Below are 20,237 nucleotides of genomic sequence, written 5' to 3' on the forward strand. Positions count from 1 at the left end.
TTAAAACAACTTCTGGAAACACAGCAGCTGGCTGAATATTCTCCTCATTGCCACCTTCATCTCTTTGTTCCTTAAAGTGTAGATGACAGGATTCAGAAATGGGGTAATTATCACATCAAAAATGGCAAGAAATTTATCTATAGGCACTGTGAGAAATGGCCATGAATACACAAAGATGCATGGACCGAAAAACAAGACCACCACTGTGATGTGAGCAGACAATGTAGAGAGAGCCTTGGACAAGCCACCTGAAGAGTGTTGCCAGACAGTGACCAAGATGAAGATATAGGAGATCATCAAAATGATGAACGTTCCCAGGGAGATGAACCCACTGTTGGCAGCAACCATGAGCTCCATTCTGTAAGTGACTGTGCAAGCAAGTTTAATAAATCGAGGAATATCACAGTAAAAGCTGTCCACTTCATTGGGACCACAGAATGGTAGTTTTACAACAAATGCAAGTTGGATCACTGAGTGGATGATTCCAATAGTCCAGGCAGCCACTGAAAGTATAACACAAGTTCGGAAGTTCATGATGGTCAGGTAGTGGAGAGGCCTACATATAGCAATATATCGGTCAAGGGCCATCACTATGAGCAGCACCATCTCAGTTCCTCCCGTAACATGAATGAAGAACATCTGCGTAATGCAAGCTTTGATAGAGATTATTTTTTTCTCCTTGAAAAGATCAGAAATCATCTTGGGAACTGTAATGGAGGAAACCCACATGTCAATAAAGGAGAGATTGGCCAGCAGGAAGTACATGGGGGAGTGTAAATGAGAGTCGGATGTCACCATGAGGACAATGAGGAGATTTCCTAAAACACCTGCTGTGTAGAACACAGAGAAGGCCAGAAAGAGGACAAGCTGCATCTCCAAAGAATGGGTGAGTCCTACCAACACAATCTCAGACACCACTGAATCATTTCCTCCCGCTACGGTCTCAATCATTTCTGGCTCCAAATTTTCCTGAAAGAACAGGAGAAGTAAGAACGTGGAATTACTGGCTGTAAAATTCAGGGTTCCATTAGCGAACAACTTGGATATACTACACTAATGGATTTGTTATAGGAAGTTGACCTTACATAATCACAGAAGTTGGTTCAGCAGGTCAAGGTTCTTATATTGGATGTCGTAGCTTGAAGTCCTCAGGTCAGGCATTCAGAAAAGAAAAGTGAATGTAAAGTTGGGGAAAGTTAAGAATAAACTGGAGGGGCTGGTGCTGTGGTGCAGTGGGTTAACTCCCTGGCCTGAAGCACCAGCATCCCATATGGGCACCGGTCTGGTCCCGGCTGATCCTCTTCCAATCCAGCTTTCTGCTGTGGCCTGGGAGGGCAGTGGAGGATGGCCCAAGCCCTTGGACCCCTGCACCAGCATGGAGACCCAGGGGAAGCTCCTGGCTCCTGGCTTCGGATCAGCGCAGCTCCAGCCGTTGCAGCCAATTGGGGAGTGAAGCAGCGGATGGAAGACCTCTCGCTCCCACTCTTGCTCTCGCTCTCTCTGCCTCTCCTCTCTCTGTGTAACTCTGACTTTCAAATAAATAAATAAATCTTAAAAAAAAAAAACTGGAACCCACAATCAAGAACTGAAGTCCACAAGGACAGACTGAAACCTACTTCAAATCTCTTCAAATCTTGCTCCTGATTTTGATGATATAGTTGTATTGCAAAAGCCAGTATCCTTGATCATAGGAAGAAGCACTCACCTTGGTCTATGAGTCAATGAATGTAAGGGAGAACCCAAAGGAAGGTGTGGCAGTTGCAGGCCCAGCTACCGCCTCACACCAGTAAGACAAGCTAGCAGATAAATAGCAACATGTGTGAGCTACTGATCCAGCTGCTGCTCCGCTTCTGTCCTCCAAATCCTGCAAAAGAATCTCTCTCTAGCTGCCTATCCTAGTTAAGCAAGGAAATCTAGGGAAAACCAATTATGTCAAGAAGGTAAAGAGTGTTTCAGGGGAAGAATTAGGATTAATTCAGTGTTTATAGGCTTATTAATAAGAAACAATGAGCTCGAAGACAATGACCTTGTAGGAATTCCTCACTTATGTGTTCTCAATGCCTAGAATGTACCTAACACATCATATATCTTCAATAAATATCTATGGAATAAATGAATGAATGATGATGATAAAAACTTGGATTGCCCAGGGTTAAAGAAAAAGTGATTGTTAAGAGAGTTGTGCTGCTATGACCTGGGAAAGCAATAGAAGATGGCCCAATTCCTTGCATCCCCTGTACCCACATGGGAGATCTGGAAGAAGCTCCTGGCTCCTGGCTCCTGGCTTCAGATCAGCACAGCTCCTGCCATTGCAGCCATCTGGGGAGTGAACCAGCAGATGGAAGACCTCTCTGTTTTCTGTCTCTCTCTCTCTCTCCCTCTCTCTCTTTCTCTCTCTCTCACTCTCTCTGCCTCTGCCTCTCTGTAACACTTTCAAGTAAACAAAGAAAATCTTAAAAAAAGAAGAGAGAGAGAGAGTTGGCCTATTAAGGCCATACAATTAGAAACTGAAAGAAAGATACAGAACATTTTAGCAACTCAAACAAGAGAAATGCATGTTTTAGGAGCCAGTGGGAAAGAATATGAAAGAGCATAGGAATGAGAGTTAATTTATCTTTTTTTTTTTTTTTACAAACGGAGTTAGACAGTGAGAGAGAGACAGAGAGAAAGGTCTTGCTTCCATTGGTTCACCCCCCAAATGGCTGCTATGGCTGGTGCACTGCGCCGATCCAAAGCCAGGAGCCAGGTACTTCCTCCTGGTCTCCCATGCGGGTGCAGGGACCCAAGCACTTGGGCCATCCTCCACTGCCTTCCTGGGCCACAGCAGAGAGCTGGACTGGAAGAGGAGCAACTGGGACAGAATCCAGCATCCCAAGTGGGACTAGAACCTGGGGTATCGGCACCGCAGGCAGAAGATTAGCCTAGTGAGCCACAGCACCGGCCAAAGAGTTAATTTATCTTAAGATTATGGAATATCAGAAATGAGTTAAATCAAAAATAAAGATAAGAAGAATTGGAGAGGACATCTAGCCTAGCAGTTACAACACTGGTTGGGACATCCACATCTCACATCAGAGCATTAGGGTTTGAGTCCCACCTCCACTCTTCATTTTAACTTCCTGCTAAGGTGCACCCTGGGAGACAGTGTGTAATGATCCAAATGTTTGAGCCCTCCACCCACCCCCTCACCCTACCACCTACCTGGGAGACCTGTACTAAGTCTCTGGCTGCCAGCTGCCAGCCTGGCCAAGCCCTGGCCATTATAGGCATTTGAATAGTAAAGCTTACTCTCTCACATTCTCTCTCTTTCTATCTCTCTCTCATAAATAAAATAAAAACTGGCCGGCGCTGCGGATCACTAGGCTAAGCCTCCACCTGCGGCACCAGCACCCCAGGTTCTAGTCCTGGTTGGGGCACCAGATTCTGTCCCAGTTGCTCCTCTTCCAGTCCAGCTCTCTGCTGTGGCCAGGGAAGGCAGTGGAGGATGGTCCAAGTGCTTGGGCCCTGCACCCACATGGGAGACCAGGAGGAAGTACCTGGCTCCTGGCTTCAGATCGGCACAGCACGCTGGCCGTGGCAGCTGTTTGGGGGGGGGGGGGTCAACCAACGGAAGGAAGACCTTTCTGTCTCTCTCTTTCACTCGCTATCTAATTCTGCCTGTCAAAAAATAAAATAAAATAAAAACTAAATACACTTTTTAAAAATGTAAGAAGACTTAGCCTTGCAAAATAAGAGGGTTTGTATGTTACTCTGAATCAAGAAAGGAAAAGAAAAAGTATACATGAAAATACAAAGAAATATTTTATATAAAAAAATTTTTCTTGTGGGCCGGCGCCGCGGCTCAATAGGCTAATCCTCCGCCTTGTGGCACCGGCACACAGGGTTCTAGTCCCGGTCGGGGCACTGGATTCTGTCCCAGTTGCCTCTCTTCCAGGCCAGCTCTCTGCTGTGGCCAGGGAGTGCAGTGGAGGATGGCCCAAGTGCTTGGGCCCTGCACCCCATGGGAGACCAGGATAAGTACCTGGCTCCTGCCATTGGATCAGCATGGTGCGCCGGCCACAGCGCGCCGGCCACGGCGGCCATTGGAGGGTGAACCAATGGCAAAGGAAGACCTTTCTCTCTGTCTCTCTCTCTCACTGTCCACTCTGCCTGTCAAAAAAAATAAATAAATAATGATTAGCCAGCCAGAATTGAGAAATATAAGAATTCTGAAAAACCCAAAGTTGAGAAATATAAGAATTCTGAAAAACCCAAAGTGCCTGACACAGTCCCAAGCCTGTGCCCCCCTCAGCCCATTCCATAACAGATTAATATTCTGAAAACACAAGCCATGCCTCTCTACTACCACAAATAATCCCCCAGTGGCTGATGGTTCCACACTGGCTCAAGAACAGTGGTGCTACTCTAGACCCAGCCAGCTCTCGAGCCATCTGTAAAACTTGCCTCTTCCCCTTTGGTTCAAACTATCCTTTCTACAAAAAATAGCCTGCCCCATCCATTCTGAATTTTGCCCATTTTTCATAACCCCATTTAAAAACTACTCACCTCTTGAAACCTCCTCAACTCTCCTAGCCAAGAAAAAAAGAAAAGGTGTCCCCCCTGTTCCCACAGCACTTTGTATTTAACACCTTTGACCCGTGGTGTTGAGCTACATGTGCATGACTTATTTCCTCTGCTTCTGAGCGCCAGCAGACAGGGCTCCTGTATTATCACTTCTGTCTTCACCTCCAATCATAGGACTGTTTTAGAGGACACAATTAACGGTTTTAGGAAGTCCATATTTATGCTTACTTAACTTGAATTAATTCCTTTGAAATCTTGAGTGAATTGTGTAAAATGAAACAATTCGGAGTGGGCATTTGGTGCAGTAGTTAAGACACTGCTTGGCATGCCCACAGCCCACACTGGAGTGCGAGATTCAAGTCTGATCAACTTCCAATCCAACCAGCAGATGGAAGATCAATCAATCTCTCTCTCTCTCTCTCTGTGTACTTGTCTGTTACTCTGACTCTCTAAATGAATGAATAAATCTTTAAAAAGGAAAACAAAATTTTCCTCAAGTTCTGAGACTGATTAACATTCCCAAATAGAACACAGTAATTAAAACAAGTTATATCTTCAGAATCCCAAACAGCACTACCCACACACCCAGTGAACATTTTCAGAGGGAAAAGCTAATCATATAGACAAGATCTGACTTTTCCTTCTCAGAAAACACAATATATCGCATCCATCGGAAACCTTGTGGGATACAAAATGGCATTCCTTAATTTGAAACCTAAGTTTTCCCCATTTCTTGTGCATCTTTCCTAATGGGACATTTCCCTAAGGGACATTCCTCCCTTACTAACTGCCTGCCTCTCATTTGTTCCTGTTGTCTGTACAGTAAGGCAATGTAGCTTTCTGTTTCTCCCTGCCACAACAGGCTATGAGCCCAGGGAGGGAAGAATCTCTTTTTCTATGTATTCTGGGCACCCAGCACAGTACTGGGAACATAATAGGAGCTGAAGAAGTGCTTTATTGGATTAAATAGTGGGTGTACAAATAAAAGTGAACCTAATCCAGATGTCAAGGTTCTTGAAAATTTCATAAAAACTGAGGTCCCAATAAGAAATTTAGATAAAGTATTTGCATTCAGCAATCACTTCAGATTTGTTCTCTCGGGTTATTTACTACGTAGACTGACTAAATGATCATCATGAGAGGAAAAACATACAGTTCTGCTGCTTTGGCAAACATTGCCTGACTTTTGTAATTCCATTTATGAGCCACGTAGAAGCTGTCTTCAAGACCAGATACAATTACTGACTTGCAGTGGGTGCTTACTGAATCAGGAGCTAAATCCAAATGTCTTAACGTGACTTACTACCCTGTGTGCTCTTGGCTCGTACCTGACACCCTCCCTGTGGTTCTTATCCCTAAATACCTGGGCTCTCCTTCTCCCTGTTTAAACACCATGATGGGTTCTTTGCCGAGTATTTGTCAATTTCTGCTGGCTGAACTCAACTTCTGTTCCCAACACTTTCTCCTCTGGGCACCCTCTTCTGCTATACTCAATGGCAATTTCAAACTGTGATTTCATTACCAGGAAATCTATTTAATCCCCTCCTCAGTCCACAAAACATAACATCGTGACCTGGTCTGTTCTTCCTGTACTTCTTACCCACCTGTTCTCCAGCAGATCTGAGATAACAGCATCTCCAGAAATCACACCTGGTATATGGAACTATTTGAAATTATCCCAGAAGAGAAAAGATGTAAGTAATGAGCAACACAAATAGTAGCAAAAATGGTATCAGATAGAACAAGAAAGGCCAGTCTATGCCAGTCTGCTAGGAGCGGTCTCTTAGAGTGATACTGTTTTCCCAGAGCAACATAGGAGGAGGCAGTTAATGGGTCACCTGGGGAGAAATTAATCAGGAATAAATAAGCTTTACCGTGTTATTTCCATACCTCAGGATCTGAGACAAAGATGAAGTTCTATAGTTTATGAAAATATCTTCTTAATTATTTTAATGGAAATCATCTTTGTTGTTCTGCCATTTACACACATACAAAACAGACTAAAATGTATAATGAATATTTATTATTTTCTAGATATATGCATTGGGCAGGTTCAGAAAAGGAAAACAAGCAAACCCTAGGGTCTGGGAAATAAAGTAAGTATTCAAGAAAAAGAGCTACCAGAAATAATACTCCTTGTTTTTGACTTCATTCCTGAATCCACCTCTTTAAGAGTGTTCCTCAATGCTTTTGCCTCTAAATATCTGATACTCTGCCAAACAAATCTTTATAATAGTTTTTAGGTATTGAGGCAGATTTTCTGATTCAACTGTGGCCTTTGCAGAGTCTATTTAATTTTCTTGATAAAATATTTTTTATTAATAGACCATTGATTAAGAAGGTACAGAAAGAGGTAAGAGGACCATGGGTTCAAATATTTTCTGCATACAGTAATTGGGGTTCCAATAAGCCCAGCTCTGACATACATAGTTATGACAGAATGGGGAGAAAGAGGCATGATCTCTCACTCAAAGAGTTCAGTCTACAAATGATGAGCAGAAAAACATTTAAAATAGAATGGTAAGGATAGTATTTTTTTTATTTTTTTATTTTTTTTATTTATTTTTTTTTATTTTTTTGACAGGCAGAGTGGACAGTGAGAGAGAGAGACAGAGAGAAAGGTCTTCCTTTGCCGTTGGTTCAACCTCCAATGGCCGCCGCGGCCAGCGCGCTGCGGCCGGCGCACCACGCTGATCCGGTGGCAGGAGCCAGGAGCCAGGTGCTTCTCCTGGTCTCCCATGGGGTGCAGAGCCCAAGCACCTGGGCCATCCTCCACTGCACTCCCTGGCCACAGCAGAGAGCTGGCCTGGAAGAGGGGCAACCGGGACAGAATCCGGCGCCCCAACCAGGACTAGAACCCGGTGTGCCGGCGCCGCTAGGCGGAGGATTAGCCTAGTGGGCCGCGGTGCCGGCCATGATAAGGATAGTATTAAAAGGTCCACAAAGAAGACAAAATGATGAAATATGAATGGAAAGTATATTGTAAAAAATAAGAATAGGAATAGGAGAGGGAGGAGGAAGAAAGGTGAGAGTGTAAGTGGGAGAGGGGAAAGTAACACCATATTCTTGAATCTGTATATAGGAAATACATGAATTTGAATGTCTTAAATAAAATGTAAATAAATAAATCTATCTTTAATATTTATTTATTTGAAAGGCAGAGTTACAGAGAGGCAGAGGAAGAGAGAAAGAGGTCTTCCATTGGCTGGTTCACTCCCCAAATTGCCACAATGGTCAGAGCTGAGTCAATCTGAAGCCATGAGTCAGCAGCTTCTTCTGGATCTCCCATGCAGGTGCAGGGGCCCAAGGACTTGGGCCATCTTCTACTGCTTTTCCAGGCACATCAACAAGGAGCTGGATCAGAAGTGGAACAGCCAGGACTCAAACGAGCACTCATATGGGATGCCAGCACTGCAGGTGATGGCTTTACCTGCTATGCCACAGCAGTAAATAATAAATAAAATTTTTAATAAATAAAATGGAAAATATAAAGAAGTGACATCTTGGCTTTGAATACTTTCTACAGAATTCAGTCATTTTTTTGAAATCTAGATAGCTTATACTTTTGTCCTCTTCTCTTATGCAGAACTAATCAATATGTATTGAATCATAAATAATTTCATATCAGCCCAGAGCTCAAAACATTAAAGAAAAACTTCACCCCTGCTAAGCTATCATACTGCTGTGTAATAGGAAGTCAACCTATTTAGTTTCTATTTCTAACCAAAATTTGTTGAACTAGTAGTTCAACAACTATTGTTTTTATTTCTAACCAAAATTCATGGAACTAAACAGCTGTTAATGGGGCTGTGACACAGCGGGTTAAAGCCCTGGCCTGAAGCGCCAGCATCCCATGTGGGTACCGTTCTGGTCCTGGCTGCTCCTCTTCTGATCCGACTCTCTACTGTGGCCTGGGATGGCAGTGGAGGATGGCCCAAGTCCTTGGGCCCCTGCACCCGCATGGGAGACCCGGAAGAAGCTCCTGGCTCCTGGCTTCAGGTCAGCGCAGCTCCGACAGTTGCAGCCATCTGGGAAGTGGACCAGCAGATAAAAGACCTCTCTCTCTGTCTCTACCTCTCTCTGTAACTCTGTCTTTCAAATAAATAAAAATTTTATATATATATATATAAACAGCTGTTAAGTCTGCAAGAGTGACTAGGTTTACTATTGATACTACTAGTTCAACAAATACATGTAAATTAAATATTTTCTACAAAATACCTACTGATAAATAATAGAATGAATAAGCATATGTTTCAAATATCTTATATTTTATAAGCTTTATACATTTGTCCAGTGTGTCCTTTTCCTGCTCCAAACATATTTGTACTTTAAATTGTGACCCATCTTGGCAGATTCCACTTCAGGTTGTACTAAATTTGTGTTTTCTCAACTTCTTTGAAAAATATTCTTACTTACAGTACTTCCACAGAAGCTATATAGAGGCTAATTTTCAACCACTTCAAATTTGGCATTGATTCCTAAAGTAAATGAACTCTTAGTATTGGTAACATTTGTCAACTTACAAAAGCCAAAGGAAACCACTTGAAAAAATTTGCTTTGTTTTTAATTGACTGTTGGTGTTGCTCTAATATCCTCAACTCTTCAAGAAACTGTTCTCAGTAAATAGTTAACTTCTTGAATTTATTTTGTCTGGATTCATTTCCTTGGCTGCATCCATCAGACAAGATTTAATTAACACATCATTGATAAGTGGATTTTCTTGCTTGACTAACAAATGAGTCACTTGGAAATTTGCTTTGGTAGACTCATTTTTCTTTTGGAGGCGGCAGGGAGAATTCTGTTCTAATGAGATATTCCATTTAAATTTTTCCTGGACACGACTTTCTTGTGAGTTCTTACTCTTGTAATGTTGAATATACTATCCATTGTATCCTTTCAGTACAGCTATAGTGTCTTTGCTTATGAAAAATTCTTAGCTACTAATGCAAAAACAAAATAATCCACACTCTCCTATGCCTTAAAAGAATATTAGAAGCCCTATTTTCTCTTCTTTTCTTCATTTTAACATGACAGTTATAAAGGTATAAATTTATTCAAATGAATAGGCTTATAGAATTTGTTTTAGTATTTATCTGTTTGGGTTTTGGGTTGCGTTTCTTAGTGGTTTCTATGTTTTCAATATATAGTTTTAACTTATCACAGTCTATCCTCAAATAATTCTATATTATTTCCATTTCTTAAAATAGGAGCTCTCTATGAGATACAATAATTAAAAGATCTCTTTCTCTTTGGAAATGAGTTTAACAGAAATTCCCCTCAAAACATACTTCAACAATGATTACCAACAAAGCAAGAAGTAAAAATCTCTAAACTGTAACGGCTGCCTATTGATCTTATAACTAAAAAGTCAGTGTCCTTACACAAAAATCCACTCAACATGGATTAAAGATCTAAATCTACAACCTGACACCACCAAATTATTAGAGAACACTGGAGAAACCCTGCAAGATATAGGCACTGGCAAAGACTTCTTGGAAAAGACCCCGGAGGCATAGGCAGTCAAAGCCAAAATTAACAATTGGGATTACATCAAATTGAGAAGTTTCTGTACTGCAAAAGAAACAGTCAGGAAAGTAAAGATCGACCGACAGAATGGGAAAAAATATTTGCAAACTATGCAACAGATAAATGGGTTAATAACCAGAATCTACAAAGAGATCAAGAAACTCCACAAAAACAAAACAAACAAACCACTTAAGGGATGGGCCAAGGACCTCAATAGACATTTTTCAAAAGAGGAAATCCAAATGGCCAACAGACACATGAAAAAATTTTCAGGATCACTAGCAATCAGGGAAATGTAAATCAAAACCACAATGAGGTTTCACTTCACCCCAGTTAGAATGGCTCACATACAGAAATATACCAACAACAGATGCTGGCAAGGATGTGGGGAAAAAGCGACACTAACCTAATGTTGGTGGGGATGCAAACTGGTTAAGCCACTATGGAAGTCAGTTTGGAGATTCTTCAGAAACCTAAATATAACCCTACCATACAACCCAGCCATCCCACTCCTTGGAATTTACCCAAAGGAAATTAAATTCGCAAATAAAAGAGCTGTCTGCACCCTAATGTTTATTGCATCTCAATTCACAATAGCTAAGACCTGGAATCAACCTAAATGCCCATGAACAGTAGACTGGATAAAGAAATTATGGGACACGTACTCTATAGAATACTATACAGCAGTCAAAAACCAATGAAATCCAGTCATTTGCAACAAAATGAAGGAATCTGGAAAACATCATGCTGAGTGAACTAAGCTAGTCCCAAAGGGACAAAGATCATATGTTCTCCCTGATGAGTGACAACTAACCGAACACAAAAAAGGAAACCTGTTGAAGTGAAATGGACACTATGAGAAACAGTGACTTGATCAGCCCTTGTCCTGACTATTGATGAACAACTTAATACTTTATCCCTTTTAGTATCTTTTTTGTTCTACTTAATACTATTGGTTGAACTCTGTAATTAACACACAATTATTCTTAGGTGTTTAAATTTAACTGAAAGGTGATCCCAGGTAAATACAAGTGTGGGAATAAGAGAGGGAGGAGATGTACAGTTCGACACATGTTCAATCGGACTTACCCCAAATGGTAGAGTTAGAAATGTGCCAGGGGATTCCAATACAATCCCATCAAGGTGGCATGTCCAATGCCATCTCACTAGTCAAAGTGATCAGTTTCAGTTCATAATTGATCATAATGACAGGATTAAGAGTCAAAGGGATCACATAAACAAGGCTAGTGTCTGCTAATACTAACTGATAGAATAGAAAAGGGAGAGAACGATCCAACATGGGAAGCGGGATACATAGCAGACCCATAGAATGGCAGATGTCCTAAACAGCACTCTGGCCTCAGAATCAGACCTTAAGGCATTCGGATCCAGATGAAAAGCCCATTATAGTATTTCAGGCATGGAAAGCCAAGACACTCTGGCAAAAAAAAAAAAAAAAAAAAAAATGACCTAAATGAAAGATCTCTGTGAGTGAGATCCCAGTGGAAAGAATGGGCCATCATAGAAGGAGGTACCTTTCTCTGAAGGGAGGAGAGAATTTCCACTTTGAATATGGCCTTGTCTAAATAAGATTGGAGTTGGAAAACTCAAGAGGTTTCCATAACCTTGGCAACTCATGACAAGAGCCTCGGATGATTACTGACACCATAAACAAGAGTGTCAATTGTTAAATCAACAATAGGAGTCACTGTGCACTTACTCCCCATGTAGGATCTCTGTCCTTAGTGTGTTGTACTATGTGATAAAATAGTATAACTAGTACTCAAACAGTACTTTATATTTTGTGTTTCTGTGTGGGTGCAAACTTTTGAAATCTTTGCTTAATATATACTAAATTGATCTTCTGTATATAAAGATAATTGAAAATGAATCTTGATGTGAATGGGATGGGAGAGGGAGCGAGAGATGGGAGGGAGATTATGGGGGGAAAAGCTGTGGGGAGCAACCCGGACTGGACTGAGTTACTGGAATTAAGACTTATTCTATGCATCTGCTCTCCCACAATATGGCGCTGGGAGAGGAGAAAACAGCTTCTACCCAGCTGCCTCTTGCCAACTTGAGTGATGACCTCCAGGAGCTGATCCTGCTCCTGATTGGAGGAGAGCAGTGTACTCGGCGTGTGGGCAGCCGAGTTGGGATTGGCGGAGGAGGACTATAAAGGAGGAGAGAGACAACATGCACCAGGAACATCTAAGGGGAACATCTATCTGAAGAAACACCTGTGCAGCCCCCGAGAGAGCCGGCCGGCGGTGTGCCGCTCCCCCGCAGAAGTGGGGAATGTGGCAGGGGGAACCGCCCTTCCACGGAGGTGGAAGGGTCGGTAGCCAACCCGGGAAGAACCAGCAGCAAACCCGGGGAGGGCCGAGCAGACAAAAGAACAGCGCAGGGTCTTGTGTCGTTCCTCCACGAAGAGGGGGAGCGACAAAAGCCACTGTAATTCAAAAGCTGTACTTTAGAAATTTATATTTATTAAATAAAATTTTTGAAAAGTCAGTGTCTAAAGCATCTACTCCATAACGCTTTGAAAATCAGATTGGGGCTGGCATTGTGGTACAGGAGGTTAAGTAGCTGCCTGCTATACCAGCAACCTACATGGGTGTCCATTGAGTCCAGCTGCTCATCTTCTAATCCAGCTCCTTGCTAACGCATCTAGGAAGTAGTAGAAGATGGCCTTAGTGCTTGGACCCCTAACAACCACATGGGAGACCCAGATGGTATTCCATGCTCCTGGCTTCAGCCTGATCCAGCCCTGGCTGTTTTGGCCTTTTGGGGAGTGAACCAGTGGATGGAAGATCTCTCTCGCTCTAGCTCTCGTTCTCACTCTCTCTTCCTCTCCTTATTTCTCTGTAACTCTTGACTTTCACAGAAGTAAATAAATCTTTTTTTTAAAAAATCAGATTAATAGGGGCCAGCATTATTGTTTAACAGGTAAGGCTTCTGCCTGCAATGCCAGTATCCCAACAGCTCCAATTCTGATCCAGCTCCCTAATAATGGCCTGGGAAAAATAGCAGAAAGATGGTCCAACTATTTGGGTCCCTGCCATCCATGTGGGAGACCCTCATTGAACCTCCTGGCTACTGGCTTTGGCCTGGCCCAGCCCTGACTGTTGCAGCCATCTGGGGAGTGAACGGGTGGATCGAAGATACCCCTTTTTCTCTCCCCTCCCCCCACTACTGTAACTCTTGACTTTCAAATAAATTCTCTTTTTAAATCAGATTAAGAAATATCTTCAGGGACAGTGCTGTGGCGTAGCGGGTAAAGCCGCCGCCTACAGTGTCCGCATCCCATATGGGCACCAGTTCGAGACCTGGCTGCTCCACTTCCAATCCAGCTCTCTGTTATGGCCTGGGGAAGCAGCGGAAGATGGCCCAGGTCCTTGGGCCCCTGAATCCACATGGGAGATCTGGAAAAAGCTCCTGGCTCCTGGTTTTGGATCGGAGCAGCTCCGGCCGTTGCGGCCAACTGGGGAGTGAACCAGTGGGTGGAAGATCTCTCTCTCTCTGTGTCTCTGTCTTTCCTTCTCTCTATGTGTAAATCTGACTTTCAAATAAATAAATAAACAAACCTTCTAAAAAAAAAAGAAAGAAATATCTTATTATAACGTAATTAGCCCTCCACTCATGTAACATAAACTTATTCTCTAATTTGTGTTGTGTACATATAGAGAACAACTGGTCAAAGTTCTGTTGAAATGTTTCTTACTCTACCCCTTAGCTTTATTACTTCCATATAACTAATCACCTGAAGAGGGTATTGTAATGCGGTAGATTAAGCCACCTCTTGGGATGCCTATATCCTAGATCAGAATGCTGGTTCCAGTCCTAGCCCCTCTACTTCCAGTCCAGCTTCCTGCTGATGCATCCTGGGAGACAGCAGATGATGAACCAGGTGCTTGGGCCCCTGCCACACCCATGGAAGACCAAGATGGGGCTCTAGATTCCCAAGTTCACCCTAACCCAACCCTAGCTGTTGTGGGCATTTAGGAAGAGATCCAGCAGATGGAATATCTCTCTCTCTCTCTCTTTCCCCTGTTAGGGTCAAAACGCGTCCGCCGCCCAAGGAACGACTTCAAGAAGCACTCTTTCATGTAATTTGGCAAGGGGTTTATTGATCCAGCATGTTGGGGCCCCTGAACAGGCGGCCCTGAGAAGTAGAAGGTCGGGGTTTTTATACACGTTTAGACAAAGAAAATCAATCATTGTATAGATCAAACAGTCGGTACAGAGTAAACAATTGATACAAGTTAAGTGATTTTACAATTAGTTGATTTATGAATATAGGGAGTACAGGATATCAAGTAAGGACTTGATTAGACATCAGAGAACCATATGGCCTATACAGGGAGGATCAAAAAAGCCTCCTATTGCCAAAAGGGAGGGCCACACAACAAGGTTACGGGAACTGCCTCGATGATACCTAGGAATGTAGCCGAATGGCGATAAGGGACATATGGTGGGGTCAGAGTTCCAGGAGCGAAGAGATTTCTTAGTGAAGGTTTGTTAATTTCTAAACAGTGACTCCTTCTATCTTACTTAGGTGAAACTAAGGTTACGTTCATGTTGGGGTAATTTACTGACTATCTTCAAAGAGAATGGCTATACAGAGCAAGTCTAGCGAGGTTGGGAAAGTTCACTAGAGGAGGGGATGGGGAGTGGCTTTTAACTTTTTAACCCTTCACCACCTCTCTGTTGCCTCCTTCCCTCCCCTCTCCAGCCTTTCAAGTATATTAAAATAAACTTTTTAAAACTTTTAAAGTATTTTAAACCTACTGTATTACTTCCATTATTGCATTGTTCTTCTCTATTTACCCTCTATATCATTTATAATTAATATATATAGACTCTATAACATTTATAATTAATATATAGAGACTGCTGTCAATTCAGCAGTCCATTAAAATAAAAAGTAGGGCTGAATAAAAAATAATTTCTTCTTGTTCTTTCAAATGATATGCTACTAAGACATTATAGTGTCATTCCAGCACTCTCATGCTAAACATTCACATCCATATTTGAATAATGTAATAGCAGATCCCTTAGCTACTGGTCTACTAGCCCCTCTGAAATATCTTATTATAGCACACCTCTTGCAATTCTTCCCATCAGGATCATTTTTTCAAATCCCTACTGCCTTCTCTACGGAAGCACTTTTCTCTATCTGCACGCATTGTATTCTCTTAAAAAGGCACAAGTCTTGTTACAGAAGACTACTTCCATGCCAACCAGATCAACCTTAGAGATCAGTGGGATTTAGATTTCCAAATCATATTACTCTAGCATCTCAAACACTGCTCTTCTCCTCTTCTCTCCTTTCCATCATAACAGTGTGACTCCAAGGGAAGTTGCCTCTCCAAGGTTGATGTCTTTTGGTGTTCCAGTCCCACTAATGTCAAATTACTAAAAGTTTTATAACTTTACTGTTTCCTGTATGTCAAAAATATTTTTAAAATAATTTTCTAAATCAGACTGTGAAAACTTAAGATACTTTGATCTGAAGTAAATAAAACAGAAATATCAGAAATATTCCACTCATCTTGAACAGACTTATTCTTTATCCAGTAGTACTTTGGATTAACCAAAGGGGGAGGGAGGGTGTCCTAAAAGGAAAAGCGGGATCTGACTGAGGGTCTGATTGATTGTAGGAGCTATGAATACTTTTAAGTATTTTTAAATAATTTATTTGGTTTCAACAAAAGCATCCAGTTCAATCTGGCATAAAGGAATAGGTTCCCTAAAAAATGCCTTTAAGTTCAGCCCTGACTCAAAGAGATGCTCATAAGATGTTGAAACAATGCTAAATAAGAAAAATATGAGGAAGAAGTTATAGTAAAAAGAACCTTAAATTGAAAAGGAGAGAAAAACTGAATGACAAAAAGGGTGGCTAAATTTTTCATAAAATCTACTCAGAGCATAGCCGCATATCAAAATTACCCTGAATACTAATTACCACGTGAGCTTCTACTCTGGTAGGTAAACATGTTAATTAGCAGTTCTGGATATAAATAACAATACATTCTATTGAGACCATAAAATAGTCAATTATTTTGCCCAGGGAATTGTGTGACATCATCATTCTTGGTTTTTATTTACTTAATAAAGAAGTTCACAAAGAATAAATGTCTCCTGTGGTTGAGATGAGAGAAGTCCCTGACCACTAGGAAAGGGACAATGTGCAGCACATCCACTTAGAAGAGTCCCATTGACCTCAAGCAAGTACCTCAGAAAGTATTGGCAATAGAAGATCCCCAGATCCCCCTTCCCTGTAATCAAAAGCAGGTGTGAGCACTGGCTCACCATTTTCTGCCTTCTCCTGGTTTTAGGGTCCAGGAGACCTTGGGGGTCTCCTTAATACATTGAGACTCCTCTTGTCTCAAGGTGTCTTGAAGAACACATGTCTTGAATAGGAAGTTGAAACTGACACAAAATATTATGCCCTTGGAAACCTCCATTGTATTCTCTACATTCACCTACAAATAAGCAACCAACCAGAAATGCCAAACCAGAGGACCAGCTTGGGCATCTGGCACAATTGTCTAGACACTACTTGGGGACACCCACATACCCTATCAAAGAACCTAGGTTCAAGTCCTGCCTCCACTTACAATTAATCTACCTTGTGGTGTACACCCTGGGAGGCATTAGGTGATGGCTCAAGTACTTGGGTCCCTGCCACTTATGTAGGAGACATAGACTGAAATCCAGGTTCCAGGTTTTGGCCTGGTCTAGTCTTGGTTGTTGCAGACATTTATAGAGTAAATCAGCAGATGGAAGATTCCCTCTCTCTCTCTCTCTCTCGCTCTCTCGCTCTCTTGCTCGCTCACTCTCTCTCCCTCTGTCTACTTCCCTCCCTCCTTTTTTCTCTCTCAATTTCAAAACAAAATGGGGGAAAAGGTTTAAAAAAACACAGAGGGATACTAAGACATTTAGAGGCTATACAGCATTAGATACTGTGTCAGTGGAAGAAATTTCAGCTAGTCGCAAGATAGCACATCATTCATATGACTGACCTAGGCTTGATGCAAAACAGAACAATGGAGGTGATGTTTAGTATGTGGACTTTTGGGAGATTCTTTGGAAGTTAATGATGAGAACAGATATAAAAATGGGCATTTTATCTTGTTAATGGCATATTAAATCCATTCACAGAAATATAGTTCTTGTTCTTTATATCATAAGGTAGGATAATACCAATGAAGCAAAAAACTAGCTTCAGAGTTGATGGGCAGATTCACTACTTAGGTAAGAAATTAGTAAGAACGTTGAGTTTATTCCATGTGGAGTGGCAGCTGAGCCTGAAAACCAAATAAATTGATCCTGGAAATCAAATGAATGAATAAATAAAAGAGATGTTCTTTCTATTGTCATCTGTCACCATGCCTTCTTATCTGTCTCCTAAAAAAAAAAAAAAGATTTTTATTGGTCATTACTGTATAGCGGTTATGAACATATACTTTGTAGTTAACCCACCTAGAGTCAAATCCTGACTCCATCACTGTTGCATAACCTTGAACGAGTTAAACAAGCTTTCTATGTCTCATTTCTTCATCTTTAAAGAAGACATCAATATGTACCTAATAAGGTGACAAGTCTTAGCTGAATTAATATTAGTAAAGTGCTTAGAAAAGTTCTCAGAACATATAAGTTCTAAAAATATATCCATTAAATAGTTACATGACAATAAAAACAAAAATATAATGCTCTTTTTACTTCATTGTGTAACCTTCACATCTTGCTTCTATCACTTTCAGTTACTTTATCATCATGGCAATTATCAACCACCACTACCACTGTTATTATTATTACAGCAAAATGATCTATGCCAAGATAATTGCCTCATAGTCTACTAGTCCTCTCCAAACCTATGAGAAATAAATAATATTATGTAGGGTACTATAGGCTCTCAAGCCTAGTTTCAGGATGTTGCAAAGAATACATCACAATAGATTATAATTAAAAATTAATTATAAATTATAAAGAGACTATAAATTAAGAAACAGTACTACATCTTAATAATCTATTCATGCAAAATATTGGCCTTCAAATAGCCACCTAGAAAACTTTGTACTTTTGGGGCCAGCATTGTGGTGCACCTGGTTAAGCCACAGCCTTTGACACCAGCATCCCATGTGAGTACCAGTTAGAGTCCCAGCTGCTCCACTTCCATTCAAGCTCCCTTCTAATGCACATGGGAAATTAGTGGATGATGGCCCAGTGCTTGGGCCCCTGCCACCCATGTGGAAGACAGATTGAGTTCCATGTTCCTGGATTCCATCTGGTCTAGTCCTAGCCACTGCAGCAATTTGGAAAGTGAACCAGCAGATGGAAGATCTCTTTCACATGCATTATCTCCTTCCCTGTCTCTTCTAAGTCTGCCTTTCAAATAAATTGTTTACTTATTTATTTGAAAGGCAGAGTTAGAGAGACAGAGAAAGAGAGACCTTCCATCTACTGGTTCACTCCCCAAATGGCCACAACAACCGGGGTAGGCCAGGCCAAAGCCAGGAGGTAGGAGCTTCATCTGGGTCTTTCACATGGGTTACAGTGGCACAACCACTTGACCATGATCTGCTGCTTTCCCAGGTGCATTAGCAGGGTGCTGGATCAGAAGTGGAGCAGCAGAGACCATATGGGATGCTGACATTGCAGGCAGTGACTTAACCAGCTATGCCACAGTGCTGGCTCCAGAAAATTTTTTCAAACTAAAAAAAAAAAAAGAAAAATTTATACTTTTTCCAGTGATGATGCAGTTCCCATAACATTTAGGGTGCTCACAGGCACATAAAACATAAAAGCTGGCCGGCGCCGTGGCTCAATAGGCTAATCCTCCACCTTGCGGCGCCGGCACACCGGGTTCTAGTCCCGGTTGGGGCGCCGGATTCTGTCCCGGTTGCCCCTCTTCCAGGCCAGCTCTCTGCTATGGCCAGGGAGTGCAGTGGAGGATGGCCCAGGTGCTTGGGCCCTGCACCCCATGGGAGACCAGGAAAAGCACCTGGCTCCTGGCTCCTGCCAGGATCAGCGCGGTGCGCCGGCTGCAGCGGCGGCCATTGGAGGGTGAACCAACGGCAAAAGGAAGACCTTTCTCTCTGTCTCTCTCTCTCACTGTCCACTCTGCCTGTCAAAAAAAAAAAAAAAAAAAAAAAAAAAAAAAAAAAAAACATAAAAGCTGGAAAACCAAATGCGGCTATTTTAGAGACATACATCTGCATTTAACCAAAAATATTTGTAGCAAGTATGAATCTAGGTTCACAAATACAGGGAGACACAAACGAGGATGTTGCCTCATTCTCTTCCAGTCATCTTAAACTTGACTTTGAACCTCATACTGCTAAATTGTTGGGGAAATTCCATTGTCTAAGTATCTGAGCTCCCAATTACTAAGCTGGGCCAAGTTCCTGTAATCTTGCAGCCCCAAAGCACCAGTCTTCTACCTACTCTGCTAAGCTCATTGTTTTTGCCCTTGTGACTCTTCATGCTCCGGAGTATTGGGCAAACTCTGGATTCCAGTGCCTGGGGCTCAGGTGTCTACAAGCATAGTCCCAGGGAATTTTGTTCCCTTCCCACCACCTAATCTCTTCCTTATTTCTCTCCCTTTGCCTTTTTTTTTTTTTTTTTTTTTTGGACAGGCAGACTTAGTGAGAGAGAGAGACAGAGAGAGAATTATAGACAGTGAGAGAGAGACAGAGAGAAAGGTCTTCCTTCTGTTGGTTCACTCCCCTAATGGCCACCACGACCGGCGCTGCGCAGATCCAAGCCAGGAGCCAGGTGCTTCCTCCAGGTCTCCCATGCAGGTACAGGAACCCAAGCACTTGGGCCATCCTCCACTGCCCTCCCGGGCCACAGCAGAGAGCTGGACTGGAAGAGGAGCAACCGGGACAAGTACCCGGTGCCCCAACCGGGACTAGAAACCGGGGTGCCAGCACCGCAGGCAGAGGATTAGCCTCGTGAGCCATGGCACCAGCCCCTTTGTCCATTTCCTTTCTTACTCTTCTAGGGAATAAATTATACTCAGTGGAGATCACACTCTGTTAAAAGGAGAAAATAATTATTTATATTGAAATTGTGTTTATATCCTACTAAAAAAAAATACCTAAAACCAAGAGTTTCTAAAGGTCCTGGCTATATAA

At 42.1% G+C, this 20,237-nt stretch overlaps 1 protein-coding gene across 1 annotated transcript in view; it reads right to left on the reverse strand.

Moving 5' to 3' along the window:
• LOC100355813 (olfactory receptor 4F15-like) overlaps positions 1–20,237 on the reverse strand; it is a 52,128-nt gene continuing 31,891 nt past the window's right edge. The window contains exon 3 of the mRNA XM_008269585.3: positions 1–969. Within this exon, the coding sequence (XP_008267807.2) occupies positions 1–969 (969 nt within the window). The remainder of the gene's footprint in view (positions 970–20,237) is intronic.

The sequence above is a fragment of the Oryctolagus cuniculus genome, chromosome 12, assembly GCF_964237555.1.
Source record: "Oryctolagus cuniculus chromosome 12, mOryCun1.1, whole genome shotgun sequence".
Lineage (NCBI taxonomy): Eukaryota > Metazoa > Chordata > Mammalia > Lagomorpha > Leporidae > Oryctolagus > Oryctolagus cuniculus.